We start from the raw sequence: 18,872 nt of genomic DNA, 5'->3' as shown, positions 1-18,872 counted from the left end.
AGGGCTGGGAGAAGTTTCAGAGTCCTCCGTGCCTTCTCTGAGTTACAGGGGGTCTCGGCGTAGCAGTGCATGTCCATATGATGGTTTGCGAATGGAGCTCACTTTTCTTTGTCCAAAAAGACACACCAAAAAACATCCAAATACCTCCATGCTGCTCGTCTGTAATGTCCCTCTTGTATTGAAGCCCCAACATGAGAAATTGTTCCGAAAAAAATTAAATAAGTCTATGTTTTAAGCTTGTTTGTAGCAGAAGCTCCCAGTGTCTTAGTTCACTGCTCTTCCTGTGTCAGTGCAAATCTTGCGTGATTTGCACTGACCGGCGGAACAGTTTCTCATGTCGGGGCTTCAATACAAGAGGGACATTACAGACGAGCACTATGGAGGTATTTGGATGTTTTTTGGTGTGTCTTTTTGGATGAAGAAAAGTGAGCACCATTCACAACCATTATATGGACATGCAGTGCTACGCCGAGACCCCCTGTAACTCAGAGAAGGAACGGGGACTCTGAAACTTCTCCCAGCCCTTAGTCCACATGAGGGTGAGTAGATAATGAGTGAAATTAGAATTTTGGGTGAACTATCCCTTTAAAGGAGTATCATGAAATCTATATCAGACACAGCCGAGTTAACGAAGTAATCACTAATCAGCAGATGTTCATGTTGATTTTCTCTCTGCTTGGAAGTGTCTCTGTCACGAGGCGATGAGAGAGGATGCAGGATGATGAACTCACAGCCTTTCTGGAAAGAAAAACTGTTGCTCAAGACATTTCTGAAGCTCAGAGGAATGTTGGAAATGTTCCCAGCTGTGTTTTTCAGAGATGTTCACGATGCTCCGACCCACATTCCTTTTATATTATTCCTGATTTACCAGATAGATGAAACGATATAGTGTTCATAGTAACGGTGATGTCACTATTACACAGCAGTGATAACTCTAAATATAGCCACGTGTCCATCATGATATCAGAGAAACACTGATGTCAGAACGACAGGAGGATTATTACAGTGAAATCCAGGAGAGTCCAGTGATGTCATTTGGAAAAAGAAATAATAAAGAGAAGTTTTAATACTTAGTGTAAACCCTCGAATAAAAACAAAACAAACAACCGTCATAAGGAATTCATTCCTGTAAATACGTCCAGTCTTGTTATCCATCGGCGTAGCACCGTAGGAGCCGGGCAGGAGGAGCGGCAGCCAATGAGAGCGCAGCAAACTAATTAAAAGGCTCACAGGGAGCAGGTGTGTTTACCTGGAGGCAGCATTCACACTCTGCTGACTTTTTATTGTTGCTTGTAGGAAGTCATTTCATCCCCTGGTGGTGCACAGCATCATGATGTACTGGTCTCATACAGTAGTATATTGTGGATTCATATTTACTTTATATTGTTTACAGACAGAGGATTGGCTGCTGTTTCTCTACCACTGGATCATGCTGCAGCAGCAGTACACATCCTGCTCAGGTACAGTACTGTATGTGATCTGACATTCAACACATTATGCTCTTATCTTATATTTATCTTACTGTGGATCCACACTGCAGGCTACTTCATCTCCACATCCTCTGACCACATTTTCCTGCAGTAGCTTCAGCTTTATACATCATGTTCATACAACTCTGGAAAAAATTAAGAGACCACTCCCAAAATGATCAGTTTCTCTGGTTTTACTATTTATAGGTATGTGTTTGAGTAAAATTAAATTACATTTTTTTTTTAATTATTATTCTATCAACTACCGACAACATTTCTCCCAAAATTGAAATAAACACATTGTCATTTAGAGCTTTTATTGGCTGAAAATGACTAAACTAGTCTATATAACAAAAAATATCAAGTCTTTTCAGAACTTGAATAATAATAATGCAAAGAAAACGTGTTCATATTTATTCCTAAACAACACAGCAAGAATATTTTAACTCAGGAAGAGTTTATAAATCAGTTTTTGTGGGATAATGTCAATGTTTAATCCCAGCAGTGCTTTTTATTTATAACCTTCCTATAAAACCAGATGTGGTTCAGGTGATGACCTCATCAGTGTCTCATTAAGTAGAATGAGTTGTGTTTGTGTTGGTATTTAAAAAAGAAAAGAAAAGAATGACTGTCATGCATGTATAGATGCTTTTAAGAAACATTTGTGAAAGTGGTCTCTTAATTTTTTCCAGAGCTGTAAAATCTCTTGTATGATCTTGTTTTGGGACGACTAAATCAGATAAATCATCTTTTTATCCGCAAACATTTACTTTCCATCCTACATGTGGAGTATTGACACACACATGTGAAAAAACACACACTAACATGTGTCATTGAGGGTCACTCGGCGGCCCAGCTGGTGTGAAATAACATCTCTGCTTGTTCTGAAACTGGAGCACTTTGAGAGCGAAGCCTCCTGCTGCTGTCAGCCAGAGATCAAGAGCCGAGAGCCGAGAGCCGAGGTAGTTAGGCCGAGCACCGAGAGAGGTCACACCGCTCCCTGACATCTCTTGTTCAGCAAGATGTATTTTACTTTACAGAAGGACTTTGAAGATTTTACTGAGGCCTTTAACCCGGCAGACGGACGATGCAGTTAAAGCGTTATTTAAAGACTATGTGGATGCAAAGTGATTTGAAAGTGGATTGCATATGTTTCTAATTCCCATCCTTCCATGTTAGATAACCTGGACCTTTATTTCTCTTAATCAAAAACAAAGCAGATGCAGACATTGCTGTTTTTCCTTGAATCTGCCCTTAATTTCCCAGTCGCGGCCGGTGACTAACCGTCGAGGAAAACCCCTCTCTCTCTGCAGCCGAAACAAGTGAATGTATGCTGTATTTGCCCAAGCAGTAAATGTCAGTGCCCCGCTGATTGAATGCACGTCGACAGAGATAACTGTGGGGCAACGTGCTGTCCGGGCAGAGAGAGAGACAGAGAGAGAGAGAGACCCAGTGACCTAGACTCGTCACACACCTCCAGCTCTGCTCGCCTGCTGGCTGAAACCAAACCACCTCAGACCTGGGTCAGATTCTGCCTTGTTTGTGACTCACTCTTCATCATCATCATCTGACCTGTTTGGTGAATGAGAAACTCCTTTTTTTTTTTTTACCGGTACTGTTTTTTAATCCGTGCAGCTGCCTAAAAGAATTTTTTGCAGCAATATGGCAAAACCCCCTTCTGTTGTGGTGCGCCATCGCTCCCACACACACACACAGAGAGAGGAGGAATTGTGTGCACCGGTGCGTGACCCAGACCTGAACTGTGCTATCACAGATAGAAGCTGTACAAAGCACACGAAATGTGAATTTATCACAGGAAACTACAGTTTTGCTGCTCTGAGGTATTTTTCAGCGTGAATAATTCAGATTATTTATTGCTGTAGAAATATCTGATGCTGCTTTAATGTCGTTCTTTACTACATTTACTCTTACGCCAAACAGCAATGTTAAAAATGAGAAACAGAGAGCAAGGTCATCTGGTATTCATCTCATAATTATAATGTATTCATGTACAGCTCTTGTCTATAAGAGGAATCCATTAGTTTCCACTGGCACTTCTGCATTATGTTATTATATCATATATGACAGGTAGTGGAGATAATAGGTAGCTTCAAACACGCTGCAGAGAATCCCAAAGGAGGCATATACAGTATTTCACTTCATCGATGTTTCACACCATCATCATCATCATCCGTCAGATGAAGCCAGGCTGCTCTGCTCTACTCTGCTGTGTATGTTGACCCACATTATTTCCTCTATAGGATTATTCACTTTGCTCCCCGTGAAAAGCCTCTTAAGGAGCCTATAATGAAAATGAAAATGTCAATACAATGAAAGTGTGAAGCTCATGTGATGTGGGAGGAGGGGGGGTTGTGTTAGCATGTCCACATGGACCTACAGGATATTGACAGCACCATGTGACCAGAAACAGGTGGCACCCTCATTTCTATTCTGGGAGCTGTGTACAGTGTTGGGCCAACTGTACTTGTCTGCCAACGCCAGTAGCAGAAAGACCCCGTTTGATGTGGACGGACTGCGTGTGTCCATCTTGCCCCTTGTTTCTATTGAACCTACTGAAAAGGAGGTAGATAGACCAGAATGCATTGCAAATACATGACATATTGACCTATAAGCTTTATCTTTACCCTCTAATTCCCTAAAGTGGTTTTTTGAGCAGATTTGTCCTCCTTCTCGTTTTTTTTGTTTTAGCTGCAATGCATTTTGGGAAATGTAGGGAATCTAAAAATGAATGCCCTGCATGAATCAGACATTACAGACTAATAGTATCATAGATGTAAATGGGTGGAATTTTCCTCTGAAGATGTTTCAGGATGATGTCAGTCTGCACAGTCTCACTCTGGCCTAAATGTGCTGGCTGCACCCGAGTGAGACTGTCAGCGCTGCAGGCTATAGCAGAGCACACACACACACACACACACACACGTAGGCAGCCTGAATAAAACTGGGGAAGGGCACAGGCATAATGTGTAAACACCTCAGTTAATGTGGTTATGTCTGTCTCCTCTCCCCTTCAGTCTCAGTCTCCGTCAGCTGGGTGGCTGGGTTTATTTGGACATTAAGATAAGAGAAAGAATATCAGATTAGTCTGTTTAGAAAGCAATCACTGAATATGCAAAGGTAAAAAAAAAAAAAGCACAAAATAACATGCAGGTAAAAACTGCACAGTCTAGTTTCAGCCAGAATTTGAATGAGGTCAAATGCATATGGGAGATAGCTGCACAGATAGCAGAGCTGGAGTGTGTAAAATCCCCCCGTCCCTTCTCTCCTGGCAGCGTTGTGTCCCGGAGGCAGAGCTCCCACTCAACAGACGGGACTCCCACCACACAGCCTGCAGGGTGGAGCTGTCTCACTGTAAAAACGCTGCCAGCGAGAGCTACAGCGAGCGTCCAACGGCTCTGTCGCAGAGGGGAGAGCTGATGCAGAACGCTGTTGTTTTCCCTTTTTTTTTTTTTTGTAAAAAAAATTAGTGCTGATGCTGAGTTGGGGATGTAGCCTGAAGGCTGAGAGATGAGGCCTTTAATAAGGGCTCCTGTTCACACTCGGAAAAAGATGGGGGGGGGAAGAAAAAAAAAAGGTGAGGGTGGTGCATTATCAACTCTGTGGGGAAATTTAGTTTCCATTTTAGCCTTTTCTCTGTGAAAAGATAATGTGTTTTCTCTGGCTGTGTACAAAGACGACACGTATTACTCACAGATAATAAGGGAATCCTCACTTGAAACTACTTATGTTGCTCCCTGGTAGAAAAAAAATAGCATCCACTACTGGGTTCATTTAGTTGTATAGAAGGAAAAACACATTATGTATGTGACTCGATCGATACCGTGCTCACTATTCAGCAGCCTGAGAGTGAGCCAGTGTGTACAATATAAAGAATGAAGACAATAAGGTGAGTTAGTGAGAAGAGCCTCAACACGACCGTTGCTGTGCTCTGCCACAGTAGAAAGCTTTTTAATGCTGCACCGACTCGTCATCAGCAGCAGCAACGACTGAAAACTGATGATTGCTGGTTATAGTTTTTTTTTTAACACAAAAGGATGTCAGTATACACTCTGCACTTTGCTTCACAGTATTTGGGTGCTCTAAATATCAAGGATTTCCATTTCTGTTATAATTTTTAAACTGAAATAATATAAATGTTGCAAAAAATATCTGAATGTTTAAGAAACATATAGTGTTTTATTGTAATAGTAACAACATACAAGTAAAATAGATGTTTTTATGTTATATTTCTTACCATGCAGGCTATTCTTTATTCTACATTTACTTCTAATCTACTCTATGTGAGATGGGGGAAGATGCCCCAATTAAAAACCTTTGAGGTGTTTGATTTAGTTGTGTAGTCTCCAGTGCGATCAAACAAAAATTAACCTAGTTTGGGGGATAATTAGAGAATATAAATAGAGAATAGTTGTATTTATTTAGAATAGGATTTATTTTAGTATTTTATTCTCTGTCCTTTCATTGAAACACAGCATTGTTTTTTTTTCTTCTTATATACCGGTAGTATTTATTTATTCATTTTTTTACACTTTATTGTTGTTTTAACACATGTGCATTTACAACTTACATGCTTAAGAGCAGTTAAGTTGTAAATAAAGCTAACTAACTACAGCAGGCTTCATGGTGAGGCCTGCTAACCCTGCTGTATATTATGGTGTTTTTGTTTTTGTTTGTTTTGGTTTTATTATGTCACTGCTTCACAAACCGGAAGCCACAAGCAAAATAATGAATGTGTGTTTTTATTTAACTTTCTTCTGTACTATTTTGCTATTGTTTTGAATATTGATAGAAGTTGTAGGGTCCACAGGGGGCGCCATCCTGGAAGCCGAGCCCCGGTGTGGAGGCTCGCAGGAGGGAAGAGCCTCATCATCCCGGCAGCAGCAGCAGCAGCAGCAGCAGCAGGAGGAGGAGGAGGAGGAGGAAGAGGAGGAGGGAGGAGGCTGCCATTGGCTCTTGCGACATTATAAATACAGGCAAATGGCATTTACCGGCTCAGAGCAGGCGGAGACACCAAGGGAGGCGGACAGAGTCAGGCTTGGACGGACAGGAGAGAAACCACGACCGCATCTCGACATTTTTTTCACAGACTCACTCCACTTTTTGCAAAGGATTTCACTCGCGTTTTGTTTTTCTTTTTTTCTTTCTTTCTTTCTTTTTTTTCCATACATTACCCCGGTTTTAAATCAATGAAGGAGAGACGCTCGTGTCAGAAATTATCTCTGAAATCCGGCATGGAGCCCAGTCAGAGTGTGAAGTGCAAGATAGTGGTGGTGGGGGACAGCCAGTGCGGGAAGACTGCGCTGCTTCACGTGTTCGCCAAGGACTGTTTCCCTGAGGTGAGACCCTGAACGCCTCACACTGATTAACATGACGCTAATTAACCTGGTTTTAATAACACACAGTCACATGACAACATATCACCTTGTGCTTTCTGTGTCAGACGGGTAGATGCTGTAGTAATAGACATGGACTGTCTTTCTATATGATGCATGCCTATGTATTAAAAGCTTATGTACATTAATAGCACATAGGCTTAATTTTTAAATAGCAAACTAATATGCAAACACTTCATTTCCCATAATTCTTGCTCCCTAATGTCCTCTGTCCTCCTTCCCTGCAGAGCTATGTCCCCACAGTGTTTGAAAACTACACAGCCAGTTTCGAGATTGACACGCAGAGGATCGAGCTCAGCCTGTGGGACACCTCAGGTAATCACCCTGTCCATCACCACTCCTGTCGTGTGTTTGTGCATGTGTGTGTGTGTATTAGACCTAATCAGTTGTGCTGAAATGTCCAGACGTGTCCAGACATGCAGCTCTCACACACACACACAGAAACACAACCCCCCACTCCTCTGTGGCCCTCAGAGGACATGCAAACAGCTGATAAGATTCATGTCAAACTGGATAATTGTTAACTTTAAGGAGGTAAAAACCATCATATGAAGAGATCTAGTTGTATTTTTGATAAATGAAATTATTCTCTGACCCATTTTAATCAATAAAGCTGGGTTAATCCTGGAGTCGCTGCTCTTACAAGCCCCCCCTCAGATTATCAGGCACCCACTGCTTTTTTTTTTTGTTGCCTACATGGAAATGTCCAGTATTATTTTCCTAACGCATCAGTGCGATGGATTTCATGTTGGGTTCTTCCCCAGCTGAGCGAGGCCAAACCAGAAACAGGAAATACTGTATGATGACCGTGCAGAGTGCTGGGCGCTTATTCATACATCTGGAGAAGAACACAACTTGCTGTTTCGGGGGAGTTTTTGTTGTTGTGCAACATGTGTACTGTGGCTTTATCGCCTGGTGGTTGGACTGTGGGTCCAAACCAGCTGCTGCGTCCCCACTGTGTGTGTGTCTCTGTGTGTGCGTGTAAGTAAACAAACCCACTTTCCCATCCATCAATGCCTCAGCAGTGAATAGCACAGCAGTCAGGCGTGAGTGAGGCGTATGTTGTGTGTGTGTGTGTGTGTGTGTGTGCGATGGGCGGGGACGAGCGCACAGCCAGCTGTTGCGGGTCTCTGGCCTCCTGGCATTCCTGAGTTAGTGAGTGAGTTTTCTCGAAGTTGGAGAATCCGCACGGAGCAAAATAACTACACAGTCGGTTTACAAATTCTCATTTGACACAGATGTTAGCCACAGCTGGAGCGAAAACAGAAAGCAGCATCTTCAAGTTTGATATCCTTTTTTTTTTCTTTTCTTTTCTCCTTTGAGAATAAAACGAAAATAAATGCATCAGCAGTTAATACTCATTTCCAAGCTGAGTAACACTGCAAGCAAGCAAAACAACCAGCTCAGATTTCAAATTCCTCCACCCCTACAGTGTGTGTGTGTGTGTGTGTGTGTTGTCGAAGTGGAAATTGGAAGAAATGAAAGTCGGCCAGAGTGAGAATTATGTTTTATTGCACAGTGTTGGCCGGTCGCCTGGAGCCATTTCTCTTTTTCTTTCAGCTTCATAAAACAGCAAGGGGGGGCCTGGGGTGGTGGGACGCGGTTCCTATTAGATCAGTTGAGTCTGAGAGATAGAGCCAAGACCCCCACGCACACACACACACACACACACACACACAACTTCAATCCTAACCCCCACCCAGCCAGCATTCACACACACACACACACCCAGTGACTGATTGATACAGCTTTAGGCTTGACCGCTCTCTTTATAGAGACGCCCATCGGCTTTATCTGCTGGAGGTGTGCTGCTGCAGAGGTGTGTGTCTGTTTGTGTGTGTTTGTGTTTGTGTGACCCCAGCATGCACTCAGACAAAGACCAGGATGCGGTGATGAAGACAAACGGTAGACTGCCGCGCCCCCCCCCCCTTCTCCTCCACCTCCTCCTCCTCATGACAAACACACACCTACACACACTGTGGTGGTCTTTGTTCTGCGGTGATGACTGGCTTTAATGGGCAGCCTGGTGTGTGTGTTTAAAAGGGAGGTTGATGATGAGAGTAATTCGGGTCATTAAGGTAAATGCCTGCCAGTTGTGTTGCTTTCCATTTGTCTCCCCCCTCCCCCCTCCCCCTCCCTTTCCCCGGCCCACACCCTGCTTGTCTGTCTGTGCTGGCTTCTGCCTCCCACAGCCTGAGGGGTGGGGTCCGCTGGGGGCCGAGGCCGCAGCCCTTTGATGCTTGATTCACCGGCAGAGGAAGCGGCGGTTCACCGTTGTCTGACTGTCTGAATGGGCTGTATAGGTGTTTGTTTGAGAGTCAAACATGAGGATAGGAAGCCAACAGAGGTAAACAGAGCAGCTCGGCTCGGGGGGGCCGGCGTGCCTCAGGCCTCCTCTCATTTTCCACAGTCGAAATGAGAAAAGTTGCACCTCGGAGCAGAAGGCTCCAAGGTTGGGCTGCAAGCAAATACCACCAATCACAGTCTCCCAGTGCCAAAGGTTACATCTTTGACAGAACAAATCAAAATTACAGTGCAACAAAAAGCAACAGCAGGTAAAAAGCATAAAAGCTGCACATTGTAAAACCAAAACAATGAGCTAAAAGACGCTAAAACAGCAACAGCAACACTCCTCTCCCTGCTGCACGTCTTGTTCTACTGGAATTGGCTCAGTGTTCTTCCTATCCTGCTGCAGGAATCAATCGAGGATGTTCGCTCCAACTCTCTTAGGAAATTTCCCAAAGCTAGGACAAACACAAGCTCCAATAGCAATCTCATCAGAAAAAGAAAAAAACACAGGAACCTCTGAAACTCAGGAGACGTGCGTTGAACCCCGTGGATCTCATTTGATAACATTTTATTCCTGTGGAACCTTGTGGGGGGAAAAAAAGAAAGTGTTTTTGTGTGTGTTTATTGAACAGCTGCCACCTCTGCACATGAAAAGATGACCTACTTTGAAAAACAGGAAGAAATTCAGATAAAGGGAGTTTAAAAGGAAGATGCATAATGACAGTTTGGCTGGAGCGGCCCCACATTATCATTTCCTTCTGTTGGTCTCCAGAGCATGTTGCATGTGCTGCCTCCCTCCCCTGTATAACGCTGGACAGCTTAGTTATGAGACTTTTTCATGCTCGCTGTAAGCTCCTCTGCTGCTCACATTCACACACACACACACACACACACACACACTGTGCCCCCTTCATTCCTCCGTCGGCAGCCATTGTTGCATTGGATCACATTTCTGGGCTCAGCGAATTGGAGCCGCATGTCTGGCATTCCTCAGACTAAAGGTTCCTACTTCCTCCTCCACAAAGACCCCTATTGTACCCAGCAGGCCCCAGATCCTTCAGCCGAGCGAGAGACAAGTGGCGTGGTTTCACCAAAGCTCTACCTCGCTTCTAAAGGGGAAATTGAATCACAGTGGAATTGGCCGAGCAGCAGCGGCGGCAGCGGCGCGGTGGCAAATACAGCGTGTGAACTGAAGGGACAGTGAGATTAATAGGCTTCCTGTCCTGCTAATGTCATGGAAGGACCTGGTGTGAAATTAAAACCAAGCTGACCATTACCAGCTCCACTTCCTGTTTGAAGGTCATCCATGTTTTTTTGTACTAGTTCTTGTTATGTTGTCATGATAATTAATACAAGCCTGTAAGTTTAACAAATCCTACAGGGAAGACCAATTTATGTTTAATGACTCGATTGTTGTGTTGGCTATAATGTAGAACAGTTATTGCTTGTGTCTCTTAAAGGGATAGTTCAACATTTTGGCAAATTGGCCCATTGCCATAATCCCTATAGTCATAGCAGTAGGTTTGTCACCTTTAATTATCGGTGCAAGCTATTTTTAGAACGGCGGAGCAGAGCCGCGAGCTGCTCAGAGCTACGCTACGGAGGCTAATGGGATTTCTTTGTTTCCCTCATCAAACTCATCAAATACACAATCCAACAACTCCAAAACGCTCTGGTGGACAAGTTGTGACCTGCACATTCACCACGCTATGAGATAATAACGGAATTGCATATTTAATCGCAATCTCAATATTGGTAAAAAAAAATCGCAATTAGATTTATTTCCCAACTCGTTCAGCCTTAACTAGTTGCAATGCTGAGTTGTACGTTGTGGTTATAAATGGATAGCTGGCTTGTTCTGGTTGTTCAGGTGTTTTCAGTTTGCACACTTCAGGATGTGAAGAAGTGAGATGTGAATAGTTGTTGGTCTAACTAATAACATTTAAAAACATATCTGTATCAAAGTAAAACAGTTATGGGCAAGATGGGACTTTGATTATTGAAAACTGTCCAGTTCTTACTAAACTATATCAATGTATTATAACTAACCCATCAGTGTATTGTACAGTCATACTGTGTTGCCAGTGTTGCCTGTTCAGAGATGGCAGAGGAAGCAGCAGATCCCTCAGTAACCACAGCAACTACAGCTGATAACGGTTCAGTTGAAGCTGCTCTGTTTAGTGGTGAATGCGTCTGGCTGCTGGGAGGGTTTTATATTGTAGCTGGATGGTGAAAGGACGCCTGGACGAGCCTGTCGCTGTCTGTCTGTTGTTTCCACAGGTGTCTCTGCAGGCTTTACGCCTCTCCACACACACACACACACACACACACACACACACACACACACACACATGCGTAGCACCCTTCGGCTCAGTTATGTCAGCTATGCAGTAAAGCAGCAGGCCTGCAGACCTGTTGGCCGTACCTCCAGGCTGTCGCTTGCAGCTGGCCCGCCTCATGTGTGTTGGTGGTGGGACATAAAAGTGTTTAATTTCACCGTCGTTGTGCGAACGTGAGTCGTCTGACTTGAACATCATGGGATAGGTTTTTTTCTTTCATTTTCTTTTGATGGAAGTCGCCGGAAACATCTGGGAATTTGAATAATGAGTCACACTGCATGAATAGATGTTCCACCATGTTTCATGTATATTTATTACATTAAGTGGTGCTTTTTATCCCAGCTGTTGTGGAAAGCAGAAAAAAAACTCAGGAAGGAAGAACATTTTTACATCTTGGAAGAGTTTCTTCTACTCGGTCATGGAAAAAAAAAAAAAAAAAGGTTTTTCATTCATTTGGAGACCACAGTGGAAGTTTGCTATTGTCTCACGTTGTACTGTATCCTCCTGTGTCACTGTGCACAATGGTGTTCATTTGCACAAGAGGGGATGTGTTTAAACGAAGGAAAGAGGGGCTGTAGGAGTGTGTGTGTGTGTGTGTGTGTGTTTAAAGGACACAGGGTGTGTGTCTTCCTTCCAGATTTAGAGATCCTGTGGGAGAACAATGACAGGAGCTAATTAGATGACGGTCACCAGGTCTTTGTGTGTGTCTGTGTGTGTTAATGAATGTGTGTGTACGTGTGTTAGCTGTGGGATTTCCTCTTATCTTTCCAGTCGGCAGGAAGATGACCTCAAAGCAGAGTTTGGTCCCAGTCGCAGGCCCCTAATGCAAATTACAACTCCGCTGTAAATAGCAGGTCCTGGAAAGCAATGAGAGCTGCACACACACACGCACACACTCCAACATGAAGTGTGTGTGTGTGTGTGTGTATCTGCTTCTGTTTTCCTGTTTATGTTGTGAAGCCTGGGACGGTTTGCGAGGATTTACTCTGGAGGATTTGCAGCTATAAATACTTAAAACCTCCAGGTAAATTCATCGGAATATGTGCAAACACTTCTGGAGATGTGTCAACAAAAAAAAAAAACCCGCACACACTCTACTCAGTGTGTGTGTGTGTGTCTCCAAAATGTCAACCAACTTTACAGCTTATCCCGTCAGTCGCACGGTCTTATTTTTCCACTGATTGGTACCAGGCAGCAAGGGCTGGAAAAAAAAAGTGGGGGGAAAAAACTTCCAACAATGCAATGTGGTTGTGATTGATTGCAAGACAACCATGAAAAACGGTAAAATAAATTCCTGTGGGGGGGATCCCGCATTCCTGCTCGCCTTGCACTTCCTGTCCTGTGTCGACGGCCGCCGCTCTTTAATGTTGAGGTGCCGTCACCTCGCCGAGAGATTCTCAGGGAGTAGAAAAGCAGAAAGTGGTCGTGCAGTCTGCAGCTTTCCCATCTGAAACACATTATATTTCAATCAAGACCTTAAAACAATTTATTCCATGTACTTCCTGGCATCTTTCAGTTTTTTTTAAGCATTAAAACACAAATTAGCTGCAATCTAGACAACCCATTCAACAGTTACTCAACAATCCTGCATCCTATCCTGTTCTTGTATCATTTTTCTGTTATCAGGCAGAGCTAAACACATGTTATGTACCTTTTTTTTTTCTTTTTTTGATCATGGATGTAGATACAGTTCAGATTGTGCATGTGCTCACATCAGGCGGAGTCGCGCTCTGCTTATTGAGGCCCGGGCCTGGAAGGAAGCGTGGCTTGTTTAAACGGTGTCGTCTCTCACCCAGACTGTTTAGATTAGGAACACTCGATCTCCAAGTGTGTGTGTGTGTGTGTGTGTGTGACGGCACATTCCTGGCTTTTCTCCACCACAGTGTTTGGAGAGGACCTCCCATGGAAGCCTTCATTTACCCAAAAACAAAATTCTCCAGATTCTTTGGCAGGCGGGTTGTGTGTGGTCAGCTCTTCTTGCTCGTCGTCATGTGATCTTGACTCACCTTGACATGACGCCACCTCCTCCCTCCCCCCTCCTTCGTCCTCCCCCCTCCTCCCCCTCCTTTGCCCTTCCTGTCCGGAGATGCTTGAACGTGGTGGTGAGAGATGGGCGTCTCCCTCTTACACATGGTTCCAATTTTAGAGGAGGAGGAGGAGGAGGGAGTGGAGTCATTTCCTCGCTCTGAAGTTCTCCGGAGAGGATTTCTTCAACAAGTGATCTCGTCGTAGTCAGCACATTTTTTCTACTGATGCGGCATATTTGTTGTTGTTTTTTCTCCCGCCTGGTTGCCATGGATTATGGCTGAGCTGCAATCATGTCATAAGAGACTGTCAGGAATTCTTTTGCAATGCAAACCAATCATTTGGCCCTGTATGGTTGTTGCTCTTCATTTGAATATAGGTATTTTTTTTACATCTGCATGTATGTGCAAAGAGCAGCCATGCAACAAATGTTTCTCCTGTGCTCAAATAGATTGATTTGGGAAAATGTAAAGGCCCTCCTCCCTTTGTCTACAGAGCAGGTTTAAATTGGACATCCTCTGCTAAATCAGACTTGTGACACAAATTGTTCAATTTTCTGTTCCGAAGCACGGATGCCAAGCTTTTCCTCTTTAGAAAATGGCAAATTGAATCTGGATAATTCCTCCGCCGCCGGTTCTTCAGATGTGTCCTGAAGCTCATTGCATGGTCACAAGGGGGACGCGGTTCCAGTGATTCCTGCATCAATTTACACGGATGAACTGGAACTAGGGGTCACACTGGTTGCGTAAACCTGGGTGTGTGCTGCTGCTCCGTGTTCTTGTGTAACAGCTTCAAAGAGCAACCCAATTGAATCTGAATGTTTTTGTGCTTTTCCTTCCTTGTGTTGCAGGATCTCCGTACTACGACAACGTGAGGCCTCTCTCCTACCCAGACTCGGACGCCGTGCTCATCTGTTTCGACATCAGCCGCCCTGAAACACTCGACAGCGTTCTGAAAAAGGTTTGTTCCTCTTCACGGCCTCATTGATTCATCATCAAGCCTTTGATTTGTACTTAGTGGAGATCTTACCCTCTAAACTCGAAAACACTCCTCCACTTTAAAGACTTTGATTCTGTGTAATGTGCTGACAGAAGGATATTTGCATTAAACAGGATCAAAAGTTTAAGGCGTTTATTTTTCCTCCAGCCTTGGTCAGATCTTGTGATGTGAGGTTGTAAAGCCGTGGTGTGACTGCAAGGTCGCTGGGTTAAACCCTCGGAGCGGCTGAGGAGAAGGAAGTAACACTCTGCGCTGCTTTAAAGCCCCACTGAGGTGTTGGTGAAGCAGCAGTTACTCACATGTCTGATGACTGTGGCTACGGCCGACGACCACATGTCAGAGCGTGTACTGAACATGAGGCAGGTCAGGGAGCGTCAGACAGATGACGGGTTGGAGACATGAGGTTGCTAACCAAAGTCAAAGCATTGTTTTCTACTATGTGTGCTCTTCTTTTGAAAGGAACTTCCTGTTTTCATGATTTTTTTTCAAAGCTGCTTTGATGAAAGCTACAAAACCAATCACATTAGCTTTAAAGTAAAAGCTTAAGACCAGTTAACTATGTGAAAGCTGATAAAGCTCAAGTGCATTGACACGCAGACCTACATAAGACCTGTGAGAATAGGAGCCACTCCGGTCCCAATTAGACCTATGGTGCTTTTTTAAAAGTGCACTCAGTTCGCCTGATCTGAATCGGGGCAGAAGTTGGTTGGTAGACGTTCCCCACGGTCTGGTTTTACATCAGTGAGAGAGTCAACACGGGGAGAAAGTCCAGAGGAAGGTCTTGTTTGCCCACAGATCAGGAGGGCAGCAGCGCACGTCTTTGGTGGTCCAGGTCAGACCCGGGTTCATTCTTCTGGCAGCTCAAACCTTTGAATATCAGTCAAAGCCGGGTCGGATCAGCAGCTGCACCGCTCTGCCTTCACACAGTCTGGTCTGCAGAGTCACACCGAGATGGAACATGACTAAATAATGCAGCTTGTTTAGTCTTCTTTAAAAAAACTGCCTTAAATTAAATAGGACTCAGCTTAACTCAGATCCAGGTCCAGGACCCATCATGGCTCCAGACATACCGACTTCTATTGCCAGTACAGGATGTTAGAGAAATCTCCTTAGTGTTGAGACTTCCTCTGAGCGCAGGACCAGATCAAGACTTCTAGGTTCAAGGTCCCCAGGCTTATTTATTATTAATGTGTCTAGCATTAATGGAAGTTATGGCCCCATTTGCAGCCACATTGTAGGTCTAAATCATAAACCTCTTGTACATGTCTTTGCACACCGGAAATGGATCTATCATTAGCAGCGAGTAGGAACATATGAACCTGGGTGAGGCTTTTCCTAAACGGTGTCACGACTGAATTAGCTCTGGTACAGTCAGGTGGTTGTTTGTGCAGACGGAGAGTGATGGACACATTTCAACAAAACAACTTCCTCTTTGGATGTCGATGAACTTGATCCGCTGACCAGCCAGCCCCAGACAGCCAGACAGCCAGTCAGCCGGCCAATCAGCCGGCCGACGGCCAGCCAGTCAGCCCTGAGGCACTTTAGCCTCGGTTTAAAGCCCCTGGAGAAAAACCATTGATCACAGTGCATTTATTGTTGTCAGGGAGGAAACACGGGGATTATTTGTTGTTCCTTTTCCAGGGTTCAAAGTGTGAGGGGCTCCAGGAAATGGCAGCTTTAACCTTTGTACTTAAAAGGGTGGGTGATGGGGGAGTGGGACTCCTGGGATCTCGTGCCTGCTGGTTCTGGATGTGTATATCTAACACATACTTCAACAGTTCAATCATCCTTTTCTAAACACACGGCTCTGATTGCTTTATGTTTATTTGCAACCCATTGGGAAAATTGTTACTATATCTTGATGTTTTTTTCTTAAACGGCACCTTGTTATAGCAGCGCTGACGGATCGTTTCCCCGTTCTCTCAGTGAGTTGAGGGGGATTGACGCGTGATTTTAAAAGCTTTTGTTTTTTTTCTCCACAGTGGAAAGGAGAGATCCAGGAGTTTTGTCCCAACACAAAGATGCTGTTGGTTGGATGTAAATCCGACTTGCGCACTGACCTGAGCACGCTGGTGGAGCTCTCCAACCACAGACAGACGCCCGTCTCTTACGACCAGGTACAGATTTTTTTTTGTATTTGAATGCAGTTTTGTGACTAATCTCTGATGAATAACTCATTGTACTCTGCATTAAGCCATGTTTAAATGATCCCTCAGAGCCAAAATCCTTCCGTCATTGTTGACGCGAGCACGTGATAAAGTCTTTTCTTCCGGTGTTGACCATATTTGGCGTCTTCCCCTCCTCAGGGTTCCAGCATGGCCAAGCAGATCTCGGCGCCCTACATCGAGTGCTCGGCCCAGCAGTCGGAGAACAGCGTCAGAGACATTTTCCACGTGGCCACGCTGGCTTGCATCAACAAGAACAACAAAAACGTCAAGCGCAGCAAGGCCGCGCGCGCCACCAAGAGGATTTCACACATGCCCGGCCGGCCCGACCTGGCGGCCGTGGCCTCGGACCTGCGGAAGGACAAAGCCAAAAGCTGCTCGGTCATGTGACTGATGAGACCGAGGAGAATGAGGACAGAGCACGGTGCGAGCAGGAAACTACGGGGCAGCGCTCTTTCCTGCATGCTCAAGACCCCTGATGCGTCTGGACAGGGGTTTTCTAAGCTTCAATTCATGTACATGTTACTGGAATATTCTGCACCAATGAAAACTCAATGCGTAGTAGCGTCCCAACCCATGTGGCTCCCCGCCCGTTCAGACAAGGAAGCGATCCGTCAGTGGGGCCACCTGACCCGTTTCCTCTGGGAGGACGAGGCGGACGTGGTCGAGGCTTTCCGCAACCAACAGGAAATGAGCAAGAGGAGTGATGTCATTAGGAGACACTCGTTTGTAAAGGAAGCCGTTGATCTTGCGAGCAAATGAATGAATGAGAGCCAAAGTGGACAATGGAGGTTTTGCTGAACTAGATGGGGGGGGGGGGAAAGAAAAAAGGAGGAGCTGCTTGTTGTTGTTTGTGCTGGATCAAAGACTTTTTTTTGCTCGATGGGCTGATTTAACAACTTCACTGTGTTAGGAACTGATTGGCTCTCAGCCCTGCTCCTGTAACTGTTAGTCTGTGTGCAGAGGAGATTAGAGGAGTTTCTTAGTCCTGTGCAGAGGAAACCTGACGCTGTATGTCCCCCCCCCCCCCGTCTTTGATATGTTGTCGGTATAATGTGAAGTCATTGGTGTGTAACGTCATTGTTGTTTTCTTTTAGCTTCATCCTGATGATTTTTCTACCATGAACAGCTGATCCTAAACAGAAGCATCAATCGTAACCGAGCTGTTTGAGTGTCAACCTACACGCCTGCACCGGTCAGACAGCCACTGTGCGCCCGTTTCCACAGAAAAGACCCTCAGAAGACAGATTATCCTAACTGCTCTCCACACTATCAGATTCATGGACTCCTCTAGGGTTTAACAATACCTTCAGTCCATGTGATAAACAAATACTACATCACTAATGTCTAGCACCACTGTGAAATTAGAAAACACAAATAACTCACATAACACGTTTAAACACCCCGTAATGGGCCTAAGGGCTTTAATTGACCAACACCTCGCAAGTGAAAATTTGGCTAATTGCATTAAATGAGGACGCGCTGACAGTCTGACAGCCGGTTTGAACTGTGACTCACTTTCCCACCGCACTTTAGAGAGGCAGTGTAATTGAAAGCAACAATTAAAGCTTGTTTATTAGGCTCTTGAAAGCATCACAGCTCTCTGCTTTTTGCATTTCCCGCAAGTGTTTTCCCTCTTCTGACTGTTGTTGGGTAACAGCTTCACAGAGGAGGAGGCCATGTCACGCCAGCGTTCAAACAGCAAAAAAATTCACAGCAGGATGAATTCATTCCAAGGGGAAATGGTGTCTTCACTCAATTTGCACCATTGAACATCGGTAGAGTCGTGACAGAGGAAGTTATTGTAGCATATTTATCGACTCTTAGCAACCAAACTAGCGAGTTAACACTCAGCAAATGTGTTGGCTGTTTCCTCAAAATGTTAGGACGGAGTTAACTGTACAAATAGACATAAGCTCAAGGGGCCGTTGTATGTGACTAGCGTTAGCCAGGCAGTAGTTTCATTGTGCAGAGAGATGAATAATGAGGCTGTGTCGCTTTCTGGTGTCACTGGGCCTGAGCTCAAACTTGATTTAAAAAAAAAAAAACCTTCTACATTCAGTATTTGAAATGTCAAACAACGTAAATGACAAGTGTCAAAAACGTACTGTTATTGAATTTGTGGTTTTCCTCTAATGGCAGTGCAATTAAGAAGCTGTTAAAATATCAAAA

The 18,872-nt window shown here is 44.5% G+C and overlaps 2 protein-coding genes across 2 annotated transcripts in view; both read left to right on the top strand.

Annotated features, from left to right (window-relative positions):
* Nucleotides 1-18,872, top strand: part of pspc1 (paraspeckle component 1) — a 188,878-nt gene that overhangs the window by 101,479 nt on the left and 68,527 nt on the right. The gene's annotated exons all lie outside the window — the stretch shown is intronic.
* rnd3a (Rho family GTPase 3a) lies at nucleotides 6,494-17,515 on the top strand. The gene is made up of 5 exons (XM_083989509.1): nucleotides 6,494-6,826; nucleotides 7,111-7,198; nucleotides 14,387-14,496; nucleotides 16,518-16,652; nucleotides 16,842-17,515. The coding sequence occupies exons 1-5, from the start codon at nucleotides 6,677-6,679 to the stop codon at nucleotides 17,088-17,090; spliced, it is 732 nt and encodes a 243-aa protein (XP_083845635.1). The 5' UTR covers nucleotides 6,494-6,676; the 3' UTR covers nucleotides 17,091-17,515.

The sequence above is a fragment of the Trachurus trachurus genome (genome assembly GCF_905171665.1).
Source record: "Trachurus trachurus genome assembly, chromosome: 2".
Classification (NCBI taxonomy): domain Eukaryota; kingdom Metazoa; phylum Chordata; class Actinopteri; order Carangiformes; family Carangidae; genus Trachurus; species Trachurus trachurus.
This window is presented reverse-complemented; position numbering and strand designations above follow the sequence as displayed.